Source organism: Chamaea fasciata, unplaced genomic scaffold, assembly GCF_029207755.1.
Source record: "Chamaea fasciata isolate MVZ Bird 193981 ecotype frontalis unplaced genomic scaffold, bChaFas1.0.hap1 SCAF_21, whole genome shotgun sequence".
Taxonomy (NCBI): domain Eukaryota; kingdom Metazoa; phylum Chordata; class Aves; order Passeriformes; family Sylviidae; genus Chamaea; species Chamaea fasciata.
Genome location: NW_027094106.1, coordinates 6,588,611 through 6,604,424, shown reverse-complemented (window position 1 = coordinate 6,604,424; position 15,814 = coordinate 6,588,611). Strand labels below are relative to the sequence as shown.

Below are 15,814 nucleotides of genomic sequence, written 5' to 3'. Positions count from 1 at the left end.
AAATTTTTTAATAGTGTTACTGGTTTTTGCACAAGCACACTATATTTAGCTGTACCTCGACTGGTCCTGAGCTCAGACACACCCAAGGCAATGAACTGCCCAGTGCCACCACCACTGCAAGGTAGAAACTGGGCATGAAATTCTCAGTTCTCCTTCTGTCCTGGTGCTCTTCTCTTCTCTTCTCTTCTCTTCTCTTCTCTTCTCTTCTCTCTTCTCTTCTCTTCTCTTCTCTTCTCTTCTCTTCTCTTCTCTTCTCTTCTCTTCTCTTCTCTTCTCTTCTCTTCTCTTCTCTTCTCTTCTCTTCTCTTCTCTTCTCTTCTCTTCTCTTCTCTTCTCTTCTCTTCTCTTCTCTTCTCTTCTCTTCTCTTCTCTTCTCTTCTCTTCTCTTCTCTTCTCCTACAGATTTTCACACCCCCCCCCTTTTTTTTTTTTCCTGGAATCTGGGCATTTTTACACCCTCTGAGTAACTTCCACTGCAGATAAATCTGCACTCACCCACGTTAATGAACGTGGAACACCCAGCATTAATGCATTGGCCCCATGACACTCTGGGCTACTTGATGTCTCCCTCCTTTCTTCTTCAGATTGGCATAAAGATTGCACCTGTGCTCCTGCAGGTACTTTATGCACACCACAGCCTCTGAATAATGTAGACTAATAGAAAAAGACTTCAAAGAACCATAACACAGTTTTAAAAGGGCTGGCAGGAGAGGCCGACGGGAAATGTTAGAAGAATTCCACCTTTCCTGCTTAGCTAAGCAGTAATTTAGGAGGACATGTAAAGTCTGCTCGAGTATTTCAAAGAAAATAAAAAGCAAACAAAAGCAGAGCACACTGCCCTGCTGCTGGAGACAAAGGGAGGGAGGAGGGAGAGGCTCTCAGCAAAGCATCTGCTCCAGTTTGTAATTTTTAAGTCCTCAGACAGAGGGTGAGCAGGGTAATGAAAATATTTGGAGAGATTTGGGTGTTATTTGATAGAGGTAAACGCAAAGGCAAAGGAGAGTGGTGTAGCAGTGACCTGAGCAAGTCATTATGTGATTGAAATCTGTTACCCAGGAGCTCATTAGCAACAGAGAATAAATGCCTTTCCTTCTGGAGCTGTGGATATTCTGCTGGATCTCTATCTCACTTCAAATTAAAACTCTGTCCAAGCCACAGAAGGATTAACACCAGGCTGTTCTTTCCAAGACAGTGATTTCCACAGCCACTGGAACCATTAGTATTGAGGAATCAATGACCAGCAGACACCAGAATTATCTGGATATTTGGGACTGGGAAAAAAAACCGCTGCAAATCAGTGAATTCTGACATTTTATGAATCAAAATTACACTGCACACTGTCCTTGTCTCCTAATAATTAGGGTAGAGAAAGAAAAAAGAAAGATTTTGAGGAGAACATACAATTTCAGAGTGAAATTCCCTCATTTTCACCCTCATGGAACCAGGATGGAGATCCCACCAAGAGTGGGATTTCAGAAATGCACTTTGTGCAGAATTCAAGCAGGTAACAACAGAACAAAGGTTTGAGGGTAAACTTCAGGGGCACACATTGAGTAACAGCTCTGTCTGTACCCGACCTCATTTATGGCACCAAGAGATTGTTTTGGCAAAGTGCCTTTGGATATTTTTCAGTTTGGTCATTAGGAATTTATCTGCTACTGAAAGTCAGGTCCAGCAGAATAGGCATTAGATATGTAACAGGATTACATAATAGGCTTTTGAAAAGGAAAATCTTGGGCTGGACATTCCAAGAAAATTTGACTCAGTAATAATAACAATGACATAATTACTACTTTAAAGATAAGAGAAAATCAACTATGCTGATTTCTCTGATTATTTAAAGATATGGTAAGTGCCTTTATTGTAAGTATCATGGACAAGCAGGAGGACATGTCACCTGGAAAACAGAAGCAGTGATTTATAATAAAAAAAAAAAATTCCAGAACACAGGGGTGCATTAAAAAAATCTTTAATTCAATCAAATATATTTTAGGACACAGGGTTTCTTTCCTCTTCAAGGAAATGTCTTATTATGAACTTGCAGGCTGTAATCTGACATAAATAACACTGGGGCAGATGTCCTGGGAGAAAAATAATCTTTTACGTTCCTAACAAGGGGACTGCAAATAAATATATTTCAAAATAGGATGGGCTGACAGTGATTCTTCTGTGATCACACAACACACAGCTTGCTGTCAGTGCCCACAGAGTATACAACAATCACGTACACCTTGAACATTTACACATATACAGGTGGAGAGCTGTGACAGCACGGATCTGTGCACGAAATCAGGAATTCAGAGTCTCTCTCCTTCCTTTTCTGTATTTACACCTCTCTCTTTATTTTCTCACTGCAGATTTCAGACTTAACCGGAAATGCACTGGGGGAAAACACCCCTGCAGAGGCAGAAAATCAAAAGGTGAGAGGGCTGGAAAGCCAAAAGTCACCTCGCCCTCCTGCTGGGGTGACAAAACTCAGCAGCAATTGGGCAATTTTGCTGCTGTTATCAACGGGAGGGTTTTGCGTGTCCTTTTCCACAGAACAGGCTTTTCTCTAAGCCACAGCCTCTGTGGGTGATGGTCCTGCTCTCCCTGCAGCTCTGACAGGAACAGTCGTGGTTCTGTCTCCTCCTTACAGGCAGGTCCCTGTCCTGTTTGCCCACGATGGGTAGGTTTGCAGTCGGAACAAGGATGAAGCCCAGGTGTTGATGGCCAGAGTTATGGTCAGAACTCCCAGAATGTTGAGTACAAACCCAGCTTTGGCCTAGAAATATAAAAGAGAAATGCTGTTAGAAGCCCTGAGCACTTTTTTCCTTGATGGTTTCCTTTTTTCCTTAGGGTGGTTTGCGTGGTTTGTTTTTCTCTTTGGAGGTTTGTTTTTTTTTTTCCATACTTCCACCAAATCATATTTGAGTTGGTTTTCATAAATATAATTTATATAAAGGTAAAGGTTTCCAATGGATAAAATTCTTAAAACAAGAAGTCCCAAAATCCTTTTAATCCACTTCTCCTCTGACCTGGTATTTCTCTCTAATGTTACTTTTGGGTTTCTTCTTGGATCAATTATAATTTAGGGAAGTTATCAAGAGATGTGGCACTGCTGTCCTTGCATCTTTAGTGATTTCTTGAGGCACCAGGGCACCCAGTGAGATGTGCCAGGCAGGAGGAGTGCCCAGGTGACAGGGCTCTTTGACACCATCATGCTCTATATTTGGGGTTTTCAAACAGTTAGACATTGACAGCTCTTATTATAAAAACTTCAAGAGGCCCTGGCTGTTCTTTAAGAGTTCATTAGCACCTCTATAAGATTCTCAGAGTGTATTAGAGACAGTGTGACCCTTTATTAATGCACACACATCTTGACATAAGCCGGGCACACTGACTTTTCTAATGCTCCCCCAAGAAGAACCAGCGTTAGGAAAAGGAAAGATCAAACCTAGGGGTGAAAATTCTGGAAAGAAAGAGTTGTTTGTTTGGTTTTTTTCTCACCATATCAATAACCCTGAGCTGTCCATAGGAGAAGACAATGGCATTGGGAGGAGTTGCCACGGGCAGCATGAAGGCCAGCGACGCCGCGAGTGTGCAGGGCAGCATCACATAGAGAGGGTTGAGGCAAATTGCTTCAGCCTGGACACAAAAGAAGAGCAGAGGTGATGGTTTGGACACCCAGAAATGCACAGAAACCTTTTTGGCAGAAATCTGATTGCATTTTGTCCCTGTCAGAAGCCTCATTCTTCCCCAAACGCTGCAGCCACTCATATTTTGGTGCTTCTTTGGACACTTCCAGCATCTTTATGCAGCAAATGCAAGAATTGATTTTGTGGTCAGGGCTTTGTGTTGCTGCTGTATAAATGGATGAATAATGCTTATATTCAGGTCTAAGCACTGGCTTCAAATTGGTTAAGACCAAAATTAAATTATCAGGGGAGACAGGTGGAGCTCTGAAGGTGAGAGCTTTGGTTTAGGGCTTGGCTGGAGTCTGTGGCCTATGCAAAAAGATCCTGGAGGAGCTCATTCCAGTTTCTATCTGGAACCAGCTTTTCAGTTTGCAGGACACTGTCTATCCCTGCGACAGGAACTTCCTGTGGAAATGCAGAAGTCTGAATTAGGTCATGCTATCACCTTCAGAGAATTCTGGAAGGCCAGTGGTGGGGGTGAAATACAGGCCTGGAATGTTGCAGGCAAGGAAATGCTGCTGCTGGTGCTGCTTCCGTGCAGAACAAATTGGAAAAAACAAGTACAGCTGGAAGTGACATCATGTTCAGGCCAGCAGGCAAAGACTTCATATGCCAATGAATTTAATCCCTTTGCTTTTCACCAGCAATGATCTTAGAAAGGATGAACTAAGCATGGTGCGCATTCTCATATGGACACAGAGATTTTTGTTTTGTACCCCTGATGGGATACAGGAACCAGTGTCAGCCAGTTCGTTTTGACAGCTGAGGAGCTGAAAACTGTCCTCATAAGAGTATTTTGAAATGCTGCGGCTCACCATGGAAGCCAGGATGGGGAGGAAGAGGGTGGTGGTGGCCACGTTGCTGGTGCACTCGGTGAAGGTGGCGATGAGGAGGCACAGCACGAAGGCAATGGCTGCAGGAGGGATGGTCTCCAGGGGGGTCAGTTGGTTTCCCAACCATGTAGACAGACCGGACTCCTGCAACAGAGCAAAGAGGGAGGCCAGGTTGGAGAGGGAAGAGCCACATCACCATCCTCTTGCAGCTCTCGTGCCCGTCCAGCCCTCCCTTCTCAGAGCAGTTCTCATGCATACTGCTGTCAGCAGAAAAAACACAGCCAGGGCTCACAGACAGGATTGTTCAGTAGGTTAAACAAAAAACCCCGTCATTTCCCATCCAAGGAGTTGGAAAGATCCCGCATTTATAGTGCATTATTGACAGCAAATAATTATTTCTCTGTTCAGATCATTACTTGTACGTGATCAATGTTTGAGGTGTGTTTTTTTAATGTAAGCAAAGGTATTTGAATTAATTTCCTAAAATATTTTTATGTGTGTCTTCTCAGATGCTGTAGTGATTTAATGTCATTTCATCACATTGCCTGAGATCTTGACAACTGTCTGAAGCTTTTCACACCCTTCATCCTTGTCAGTCACTGGGAAGTATCAGCATCCTCCCTGTCATTCTGGGATTTCTGCAGCAGCTTTTAAGTCTTTGGTTATTTATTCTAGGATAAATTAAAGTGATTTCTTAAATATTTCCTTTTCCAAACATGTACTTTTCCATTTGAATTTTGATCTTTGAATTCTAAACTAGTATTTCTAGGCACTTGAAGCCTTTTAGAATTTCTTTATTGTCTATAGATTTAATAAATGGATTTTCTGTTCCATCACTTAAATCATTACTGGAAAATAACGTGCAGCACTGGACTCATTCCTGCAGATGTTTTTTACCTGCTCCTGAAGGAGAAACTTCAGCAAGCTCTATAATTTCTCTTCTAATAGTTTAATTTAAATCCTATTTCCATAAATCCTTGGTTTGAAATACTTTGGAGACCCCTCCTGGATGAATCATCTCCTCACACTGGACGCATCAATTACATTTTATTTAAAAGAACCTTTAAAGTGTCGGGACAGTTTTTTAACCAGCCACTTTTCTAGAAACACAGTTCATTTTGCTTCCCTGATTGCTGTTGCCATCCCAAGCCAGGGGAAAAAAACAAGGATTTGTCCTGATCCCAGGACTCCAAGGATGGTCCCCACCGCCAGGAGCTGGGGAAAGGAGTTTTTGATGCTCCCAGTGTGCCCTCTTGTGTCCTGGGACAGCACGAAGAGCAGGATGGAGGAAAAAAAAAACCAACCCCACCCAGGAACAGACACAAATCCCAGGTGAGCCGGGGAATGTTGTTACCTCACTGCCTTTGGCCAAGGCAAAGCCACCTCCCAGCAGGAAGAGGATGTTCCATGGCATCTTCTCCTGAAGGACTTTCCATTCCAGGATGGGTCGAGGTGCCCGGAACCTTGCCCTGCCCTCTGGAACCCAAAAAGAGATTTTGTGAAGCTACGCTACACTCTCCAAAAAAAGCAGAACTTCTTGGTGGGGGGTGAGTTTGTTCAGGACGTCAGGAATCCCTTCTGTCAGCAAACTCTGGAATTATCCCCTGAAGCAAACGCTGGGAGCGCCATCAACAAAAGGTTTTAAAACTTGACTTGCAAAAGCTCTAATGAATGATCTGTAGCTGCTCCAAGAAGCACAGTAGGAGGCAGGGAAGGGTGAGTTAAAGGTGTGGCAATAACTCTGTGTGTTTCTGTTAAGCCCTGTGCTCCCTCCTGAAGATTCCAGCTCAGAATCCTTTACAAATGTGTATAACAGGGGCAGGAACACCACTGAGATAAGAGTTTCCTAATTAGTTAAACGATGAGGAACAGAGAAATTTATGTGATGTGGGCTTCGACAAACCTAAAGCACACAGCTGGAAGAGCAGCTTGAAGTGTTATTTAATATCTGAAATTTCCTTTGTACGCCTAAAATGTGAAAATTTCCCACATACCTATTCAGACAGCCGATTTTTGGTGCTTCACTGACTCACCTGTTTGCTCTTCATCTCCGTCCTGGTTGGGAAAGCCAGAAGGGAGGATGAAGAGCAAAATTCCAATGAAGAGGGCGACTGTAGCATCAGTGACATAGCTGCAATAGAGCAGTCAGGTATTTAGTCAGCTGGATAAAATCCAGCCTATTTCACTTTTATTCAAAGTGAGGAGGAGAAGTGGCACTACCTTGTACCATCTTTGTTGAACAGAACTGTTGCCCAGCCTGGGATGAACCCAGGTTCTCTTGTAAACCACAGCAACACCAGGAGAATGAAGAGGATCAAAACTTCTATTTCTGCAAATTTCATTTTGCCCAGTTTCTTGCTCTCTTCCTTGATGATTTCGTAGGCCTGTTGCTCCTTAGCCTTGGCAGCAGGACTGGCACCACAACCAAAATTCTTCTTGAAACTTGAAGAAAATGGATGAGAAATGTCAGAGAAGTTTGCCAGGTATCCTGAGAGTTAAGAATCTAAATTTTATACTCAATCATAATGCCCTTATATGCATTTATATATGGATATTGAAATTGAATATATTGTGATTTTCAACCATGGGGAGTAGGAGCTGCATGTCCTGACAAGATGATCAGAAAAAAAGCTGCCTGCACCTAAAAGCTCATTATTTAAATATAAATGAGTGAGATATCTGGGCACATGAGAAAAAATTACAGAATCACAGAATGGTTTGTGTTGGAAGAGACCCTAAATTCCATTTCATTCCACCTTCCTGCCATGGGCAGGGACCCCTTCCGCCAGACCAGGACAATGTTAATGTGATTGACAAGGCTGTTTGATCACTGGGATGTAAAGAGTTGCCAAGCTTTTTAAAACGACAAAAAATGAGAATTTGAAAGGAGGGATTTGAAGGTGAAAATACCATTTCAGGTGTTACAGCACTCTTTCCATGGAAAAGAAGGGAAGTTGGGATAATACAAACATGATAAGCTGAGTATTAAACAGCAATGCAGGCTGGTTGTGTGATCTGCACCCGAACTAGCGTAGAATTAATCTTCTAGGTCTGGAGCAACCCTGGTCACAAAGGCATTTACCAGCTCTTTGCAGAAATCGATTTCCTGCTTTGGAGCACAGCAATCTCCTAGGACACGACAGCAATGCTGCAGAACAGGTCATGTGCACTTAGAGCTCCCTGTTTTCATCTACAGAGTCCATTTAGCTGGGCTTTGATCACATTCCTCAAAGAAAAACTTGCAGAATTTTAACAGGCACCGAGTGTGCTGTTCTGGTCTCTGTTGCTTTGTCACCTGCTGAGTGATTTTTCTCATCCATAGAAAGTGTCTTAAACAAGTCCTTGATCAGAGCTGGATTGCAGGGGCTCAGGGGTACTCACTTGAAGCCCAAGTACAGGATCTGCAGCCAAATCCAGGACAAAATCAGCAGCACCAGCATGGTGGGGAAGGCGAAGGAGAACCAGGAGGCAAAGTTGATGATGCCACCGTTGTGTGGATAGATGCTGGAAAATGCAGGTGGCTGTTAGCATCCCAAATTCCACATTCTCTTCTGTCCTTCCTTAATGAGTCAGGAAAGGGGAAGGTTCTGTGTGTGGGGCCCATTAAGGAAGAGAAGCTCCCTTCTCAGGAAAGGGACCAAACTGACATTTTCCTTTTCTGTGCTGCCTGGGAGTCAGCTGTGGCACAATGCTGCAGTTTGGTGGGTGTGAAATCCCAGACTTACTCATTAACTTGTCCTTGCAGCACCAGATTTGGTGTTGTCCCAGTCAGGGTGGCGATCCCTCCAATGCTGGATGAGTAACAGATACAGAGGGACATTCCCTTGGAGAGATTCAAGTGTCTCTTCTCAATTTCATCTCTCACTTTCTCTTCATCAACTGTCACGACATGAGAATTACCTAGATCCCAAGGAACAAAAGAAATTCAGGAGCTGCATTGGACAGGAAAAGGCCTTGGGTCTATATAATTTAATATTTCAAGGCTAGAACACGATGGCTTCAAAGCTGAAGGCACTTAAATTCCTCATTTTAAGGCTGGCATTGTTAATTTTTTTTTGATCTTCTGCCCATTTTCACTGGTTGCCTTGACACAGAGCAGTTTTTCAGAGGGGAGTTTGAAATGTGGGATAAAGTTTGAACCTACTGCTGACACTTCCTTGTGAATGAGGGCAATGTCTGAACTGCATGCGGAGGGGAGCGAGGCAAGAATTCAGAGAATTATAAAGAGTCAGAGGAGCTGGGCTGAAGGGAACTTTTTCTGCACCAGCACCTGTCTGCTGGCGCTGAGATTTATGTTCAAAAACACTGGAATCACCTCAAAAACGGGGAGAGGGCAAGACAGCTGGTAAAGAGATATTGTTGCTTGATTGTGTACCTTTGGATTAGAGGGTTCATTTTAATCCCTAACCTTCCTGCTGGAAATAGGCCAGAAATATTCACCTTGGGAATTCCCTATTATATGGTAAGTTACACAGTAGATAATAATTGAACTGACATAAATATGCGGGGAAATAGCAAGCCTGATGTAAAGGCTTCCCCTAGTGGAGAATTTGTATTTTCTGTTGGTTTATTGAGCAGTTATAACTTCTTTGTATTTTTGATTTAACTTCAGCCAAGTCAGCAGCTCATTGTGGTTCTGTTTGGTTCGTGGAAGGGCTTCATCAGTGCTGTGTGGTGCAGTCAGGATGCTTTGGGGACAGTTTTCTTTTAGAATTTACTTGGAATTTATACAACAGAAGAAAGCACCAGATCATCCTCCATCCCCCTGAAGAGAAAACCACCCACAACCCATTCACCTGTTTCCTCTGGTTCCTTTAAGCTGTCAGGTGACTTTTCCTGCAGCTCAAAGGCTTTGTTGGTGTGTTCAGACACCTGGGCAGTGGTGACAGACTCGACTTCTGACTTGTGCAGCTGCTCCATCACGGCCTGGCAGATGGGGAGCATCATGGCAGCGGTGGCCGTGTTGCTGATCCACATGGACAGGAAGGCTGTCACCACCATGAAACCCATCAGGAGGCTGAAAGGACAAGGTTTGGAAAAGCTGGGTCAGAACTCAGCCCTGCCATGCTCTTTATTTTTGTTACAACTAGTCGGCTACTAATGCTGGGTTTGGAAAAATGCTCAGCAGCCCCCATCCAGCATTTCCTCCCGCCCTGGTCCACTTTGCGAGCGGCACAGTTAAGATTAAACACCAACTTCTCTTTTTCAACCTATTTTTTGACATTCTTTTGGCTAAGAAAGTGGAAGCTGATAGCTTGGAGCAAGCAGTTTATCCAGTCAGGTCCTGCTTATCCCACACCACGCTGAGGAAGACATTTCTCAGTAACACATGTTAATGCATTATAATATATTTTGAAGAGGAATTGCAAGCTGAATTGGATCCCAAATGGGAATCAGTTTAAGCCATAAGGAAGATGATATCTTTTTTTTTTTTCCTCTTGTTATTTCATCCCACTTCTATTATTTAAGATTCTCTTCTTACTCATCTAAAATTGTAATCCTCGTTTTGGTATTACTCTGTTATTTGTCTCAAAATTATCCTTTAGATGAGATGTAGATTATATATCAGATGAAAAGGGTTTTATCTTGTATGCATTTTTATTCTATTGCTTTGTAATTTCCTTCAGTATTCCCTCTTCTTATGAGCTGAGACAGATTAAACAGGGTGATGTAGCCTGTGCATAGCCTAAGGTTCTAGTCTGGAAAACATTTGTTGTTTTTCAAACAAGCATCCTCATGTTTTCTCTTCTCTTTGCAACCAGCAGCAGGCAGAGTGTCCATGTTTTCTGTGTTCCAGCTGTGGTTTTTCTTGACTGTCCAAAGCTGTGCTTCTGGCCCAGCCTAGCAGCACCCTTCTCTTTCCAGCATTGACTCTCTTGTTGCTATTTCTCGACCTAAAAGCCTTTTGGAATTAAAAAAAAAAAAAAAAGAGACACACCAGGTGTGTAACAACCTCAAAGGATCCCCATTTGCAAGGCTTGCTCAGGCACTAACTCACTTGGGCTGCAGGAAAGCATTTGCAGGGAAAGATTTGCAGATTCCCATCAGAGATGGGGGGGGGGGGGGGTCTAAAGCCATAAAAATCCTTTATCCCACAGCATTTCCACCGCTGTAACTCACAGGGCTGGCCTGACACCAGTGATGAGCAGCACCCTCAGAGCCACTCGCTTGTGCAGGTTCCGGCTCTCGATGGCAATGGCCATCATCAGGCCCCCCAAAAAGAGCATGTTGGTGTCCTTCAGGTATTCCCGACAGACCTGTGAGGTGGGAGAAGAGAGAGGGAAGAGTCACAAGAGAGGGAACATTTTCTCAGGGAGTTAATCCCAAAGGCATTAGCAGGGAGTAACCCTGGGTTGCATCGGAATGGGGAATTTGCTCTGATTTCAGATTAGCAGCTCCACCCAGAGCTCACACTGGGCTCGTGCAAGTTCTAGCCCATGGAGAAGACAGATAATAATAACAATAACAATAACAATAACAATAACAATAATAATAATAACTATCAATAATACAAATATAATGATGAAGACGATGATCATAATATAATCCTGGGGAATAACCCCAGAATAAAAGCAGCTGAGTGATTAATACATGAAGCAAGATGTCTTACTGTTGTTGAATCCATGATATTCATCAGTGGGAACAGCAGGACGGGCAGGAAAGCTGTGACAGCCAAAGGCAGGGCTTCTGTGCACCAGTAAAGTGCCATCACTATGATCACATAGCCACATAGTGCCTCCTGCCAGGGGAAGGGGACACACAATCAGAACACCCTGAACATTGAACCCAGAGCTTTTCCAGAAGTCAAGGCCTCATAATTACATTCACTGCCTGATAAAGGGATTAAAGAAAAGGTTATTTCCCATGCTTCTCTCCCACCTAGCCTCTCACCTAGGAAGATCCTAATCAAGTGACAAACTGTGCAGCAACCTCATCAGAACTCTGAGGAGAAGATGAGGCCTTCAGTGGGGGTAAAAATAGTACCAGGGGAGAAGAGACATGGATGACTTTGGACCTTTCATGATAAGGAATTGGCAATCACTGAATAGGCTTCTTGATTGTGCTGATGGTGTTATATTCTATATTCATGTCCTTGAATTGTAGAATTAGTTACTGATCCAGCCAAGGCTTCTCCACCTGTTCCCACACGGGCTTCAGGTCATGGCCCAGGTGAAACCACAGCTAATTTCAGCAGCTGGGACTCCTGGTACTGTAAATACTTTTATAACCTTTCACTGGATTTTTAGCTTAGTGGAGACTTTGAAAGGCTCACTGGCAGACTAGTCACAGATCATTTCAGCTTCCACTGACTTTGTCTTGTTTCTTTGAGGCAAGTGAGATCCCCTATTTCATGTCGCTCTTCTTCTGAGAAAACCTTGATTTAGTTCTGCTTTGGACAACCACTCCAAATTTCACGTAAAAATGTTGAAGTCAGTCCCTGTACACTGAAAAGATTCAAAATGATTTGTCACAAAAGTGGCATTTGGCTGGGCTGAGAAAGGAGGTAAGAGACGGTTTTGGTGTCTTCTGCCTTTTGGAACTTGCACAATTACGGGAGACACCAAAGCCAAGGGAAGAAAACCATGGATGTGTGGTCTTGGATAAAGGATGTCCACTAAAATAGACTGGTCAGCATGAATGAAACTGTAGTGATGCTTTTTGAGGCGGGATCACAGAGGATTAAACCAAGGAGCTGGAATAATGGGTGGCAGGATTGAATTTGGGACACTTTGGAACACGCTCAGGAATTCTGAACGTGGTGTGGAGGTTACAGAGCTGCTGAAGGGAAAGGATGAGCAGGGAGCTGAGCAGTCTGGAGGAAAGAAGAAGAAAGCAATCTAAGTGTGAAATATCAAAGCAGCCAGGCTGAAGAAGTAAGTCTGAGAGATTCCCAAAGATATGAAAATATTCCTTTTCAAGCCTTATTTTTAAACGACAGCATTAAGAACCTCGATTGTTCATCCCACGGATCACTGAGAGCAATTTGCCCTTTTGCAAATCCTTTTTCTCCATTTTTGTTATTAAAAGACACAGATGGGTGCCTCTTGAGAGACCTTAGTAGAGCTTTGGGATGTATGTCATTGGCACAGTGTCAGTGTCTTCCATCCTGCTGTGAACAGGCTCTCAGTAAAAGCTGACTTTTCCCAAAGCCAGCCATGCTGTAAGGACATTCATCTGCCCTTAAGCAAGATTTTTAGCGTTGTTTGCTCTCAATTATAATAGCTCAGTGTCCAGTGCTATGTCATTATAGGGCAGGTTAATAGATCAACAGAATAGAGAAAAAGTGAAATTCCACCCTGTAGCTGCTGGCTCACAAGACTCTGTGCAGAGGCACCAGCTCTTCCTGCTCAGCAGTGGCACAGTGCACATTTTTAACCCCAAAAAACCCTTCTTGAAGGTTTCCTTAAGTCCCAAGGGGAAAAATCCAGGACGTCTTCAATTTTTGTCTTGTTGCTGACTGCACAGAAACCAGAGGGAGTCATTTTGAAAGAGGAACTGAACCAAGACTGCCAGATCATTCCACAGGTAACTCCAAGGACTCACTGTATGTAACAATGCCTCCAGCAAGTGAGTTTGAACTCGTGGCCTCAGGACAGAAAAAAAAGTTCTCTCTCTGTCTCCTTAGAACTTTCCTGATCCTGATCTCTTTTCACTTCAGTAACTCCTTTGCCTTTGGAAAAGCTAACCCGCAAAAAAGGTACTTTTTTTTTTTTTTTTTTTTTTTTTTTTTTTTTTTTTTTTTTTTTTTTTTTTTTTTCCCTAGTGAGCTTTTAAGTAATAATTTAAACTATTTTATTTACCTAGAGAGGGAATGAGAGGCCACACCTGATCGGGTGCCACACTCAGAGCTGTGAGGAGGACAGAGCTTTGGGACAGGCAGGGAAGAGTTAGGGAGATGGAGAATGAAGCTTGGAGAAGGAGCCTAAACTGGGAATCAGCAGGGATTGGGAGGCAGAGGGAAGAGTTTTGGTGTCCAAAGAGAAGTGACAGGAGGGGCAGTTTGGGAAGAGCAATTTCATGGGGCTGGAGCTGTAATAAGAGACCAGAGATTAAATCTTTCTGCATGAAGAAGTTGGGAGTGCAAGAAACAGTGAAGAAGCAGCAGGAGGCTGGGAGTCTGTCGGCTCACAGCTCTCTCTTTAAATGATCAAAGCCCCAGAAATACCTCCCCAGATCCTACAGCTCCTTAGTCAACTTTTCCTGAAGGAACCCTAAGCCAGGTGTCCTCCAGAACTTGGTGTTTTAAATTTAAAATCCTTGTTTGGGAAGATTCTTACGGAAATATGTTAAAGCGGGACTGAAATGCATGTTATTTTCCCTCATGTATCAGAATGTCTTGTCTGTCTAAAAATGCCTCTTCTAAGCAGCAGTGACAACAAGGGAAAAAAAATAAAAGAAGATGTGGACTGAATACTGTTAGAAAATGAAAATGGGGATTAAAATTGAGCCTTAGGTCCACACCAGTAATCTTCAGCATAGAAAGTCCCTTTCTAAATCAGCCAGATGCAAAGCAAGAGTCACAAAATCTCAAGGAGTGCTCCTCCAGAAGATGCAATCACAGATGTTGCTGCTCATCCATCTACGCCCCGCTGCTTTTATATTGCCCCAGTATGCTCAGAAAGAAAAAAAAAAAAAATCTCCAAGCAGTAGATGCAGGTGCTCCGAGAAAGAACCTCTTCACCCTTGAAAAAGAGCAGCTCTGAGACTTTTAAACTGAATTTTAAAAAATTCCTTACCTTGGTAGGCAGAACCAGAGGCAGAGGGAGAAACAGGAGGGGCACCAGGACGATGATGAGGTATTTCCTGCAGGCCAGCACTGCCTGCCAGGAGAAAGCCATGGTGCTGGAGCTAGCCCAGTGCTGAACGGCCTGGAATCTGCTGCTTGGAGCCTATATAAACACCGGGGAATATTAACCATTGACCTCGGGAGATTGGGTGTTGTTTTTGGAACTGTAATCGGAGAAAGAAGGAAGAGAACAAAGAAGGGAGGAGACAGCGAAAGAGTGTCAGAGCAGGAACTTTCTCAAGAGAATCTCTCAGAAAGGTGATAAATCCATTGGAGAATTAACTCCTTGTGCAGCAAGTGGGTTTTTGAAAGCATCCTTGAATGGCCTACACTTAAATATATATATATATGTATATATTTATGATTTGGTCTCTAATAATGCCCTCTTTGAATAGGTGCTGTTATTCCTCCTATTAAAAAAGAGAAACTGTTCCCTCCAAAACAGGTTGAGGAATTATTTAAATTTCCAAAAATTTATGGGGGAACACTGCAAATGAAATCTCTATCTGTAACACTCAAATACAAGGATTAGAAATGCCAGTGTAAAATGTTACATAAACATCATTATTTAGGATGCTTATGTTTGTTCACTGAGAAATTCACTTTGGGTAGCAAAACCCACTGGGGGCAGAGCTCCTGTCACCAGGTGCCACATCAAGTCCCCACACAGAAAGGGACAGACAGTCCTTACCTTAGGTCTTAGTGGATTGGGGAAGACTTGGCTACAGGGGATCCCTTTGCAGACACTGGGTTTATTTTTATTTTTATTTTTTTTCCATATTTTTGATCATGCAGCTTTGGGAACTTGCAGGGTGTATTGGGGGGTAAAAAAAAATAAGAAGAAAAGGTGCTACAGGGAAATTACCAGTGATTCTTGTCCCAGTTGCAGGCAACTTCCAAAATACAAGCTGTGAATCATTAGATTCTATACATTTGCAGGAATAGTAGTAAACATTTTAAGTCCAAAGGGTATTTCTTGTTAATGCCACGTTGATGGCTTTGTTAGATCATCCAAGTTCATCCCTCAGCTAATGATGATAACAATTCCATTTTATTGGTATAAATCATCTTGGTACTGTTTATAGCTTACTCAAGAAGAGAGAGACAACGTGGAGCACAGCCATTAGGTCATCTGATGTCAGCTCCACAAAAAGCTTCTGCTGTTCCTCCTCTCATCCCTTTTCTGCCAGGGCTTTTTTTTTCTCTCAAGAATGTGCTAATGATGGAAAATCAGCTGCCAGATTTGCAAGATGGACTTGGGCATATTGCTCACAACAAACAGCATCACGTTTCTTGGTGCCAACCCTGAACTTTAGCATCTCGCCCTTCGTACAAAAAGAATGAGACAGAGCTTTCAAATTAATTCTGTTCCCCCACATCTTGCATCCCTTGAATGCTTAATGACTGTCTGACAAGGTGTAGCGACTAAGTCAGCCAACAGCAAGGTCATTTTTCTGCTTTTTACTCTTATGCCCTAAGGTTGCGATGGAAATGTAAAAGAACACCTCGTTTTTGCA

At 43.0% G+C, this 15,814-nt stretch overlaps 1 protein-coding gene across 1 annotated transcript; it reads right to left on the bottom strand.

Moving 5' to 3' along the window:
• Positions 1-2,632: 2,632 nt before the first annotated feature.
• Positions 2,633-14,349, bottom strand: SLC13A2 (solute carrier family 13 member 2). Its single transcript, XM_066201741.1, has 12 exons — positions 14,248-14,349; positions 11,121-11,249; positions 10,631-10,767; positions 9,307-9,527; positions 8,236-8,410; positions 7,892-8,014; positions 6,731-6,952; positions 6,544-6,641; positions 5,865-5,986; positions 4,493-4,654; positions 3,490-3,627; positions 2,633-2,764 (listed from the first exon to the last, which is right to left on the bottom strand). Exons 1-12 carry the CDS (start codon positions 14,347-14,349, stop codon positions 2,633-2,635), a joined length of 1,761 nt encoding a protein of 586 aa, XP_066057838.1.
• Positions 14,350-15,814: the final 1,465 nt, after the last annotated feature.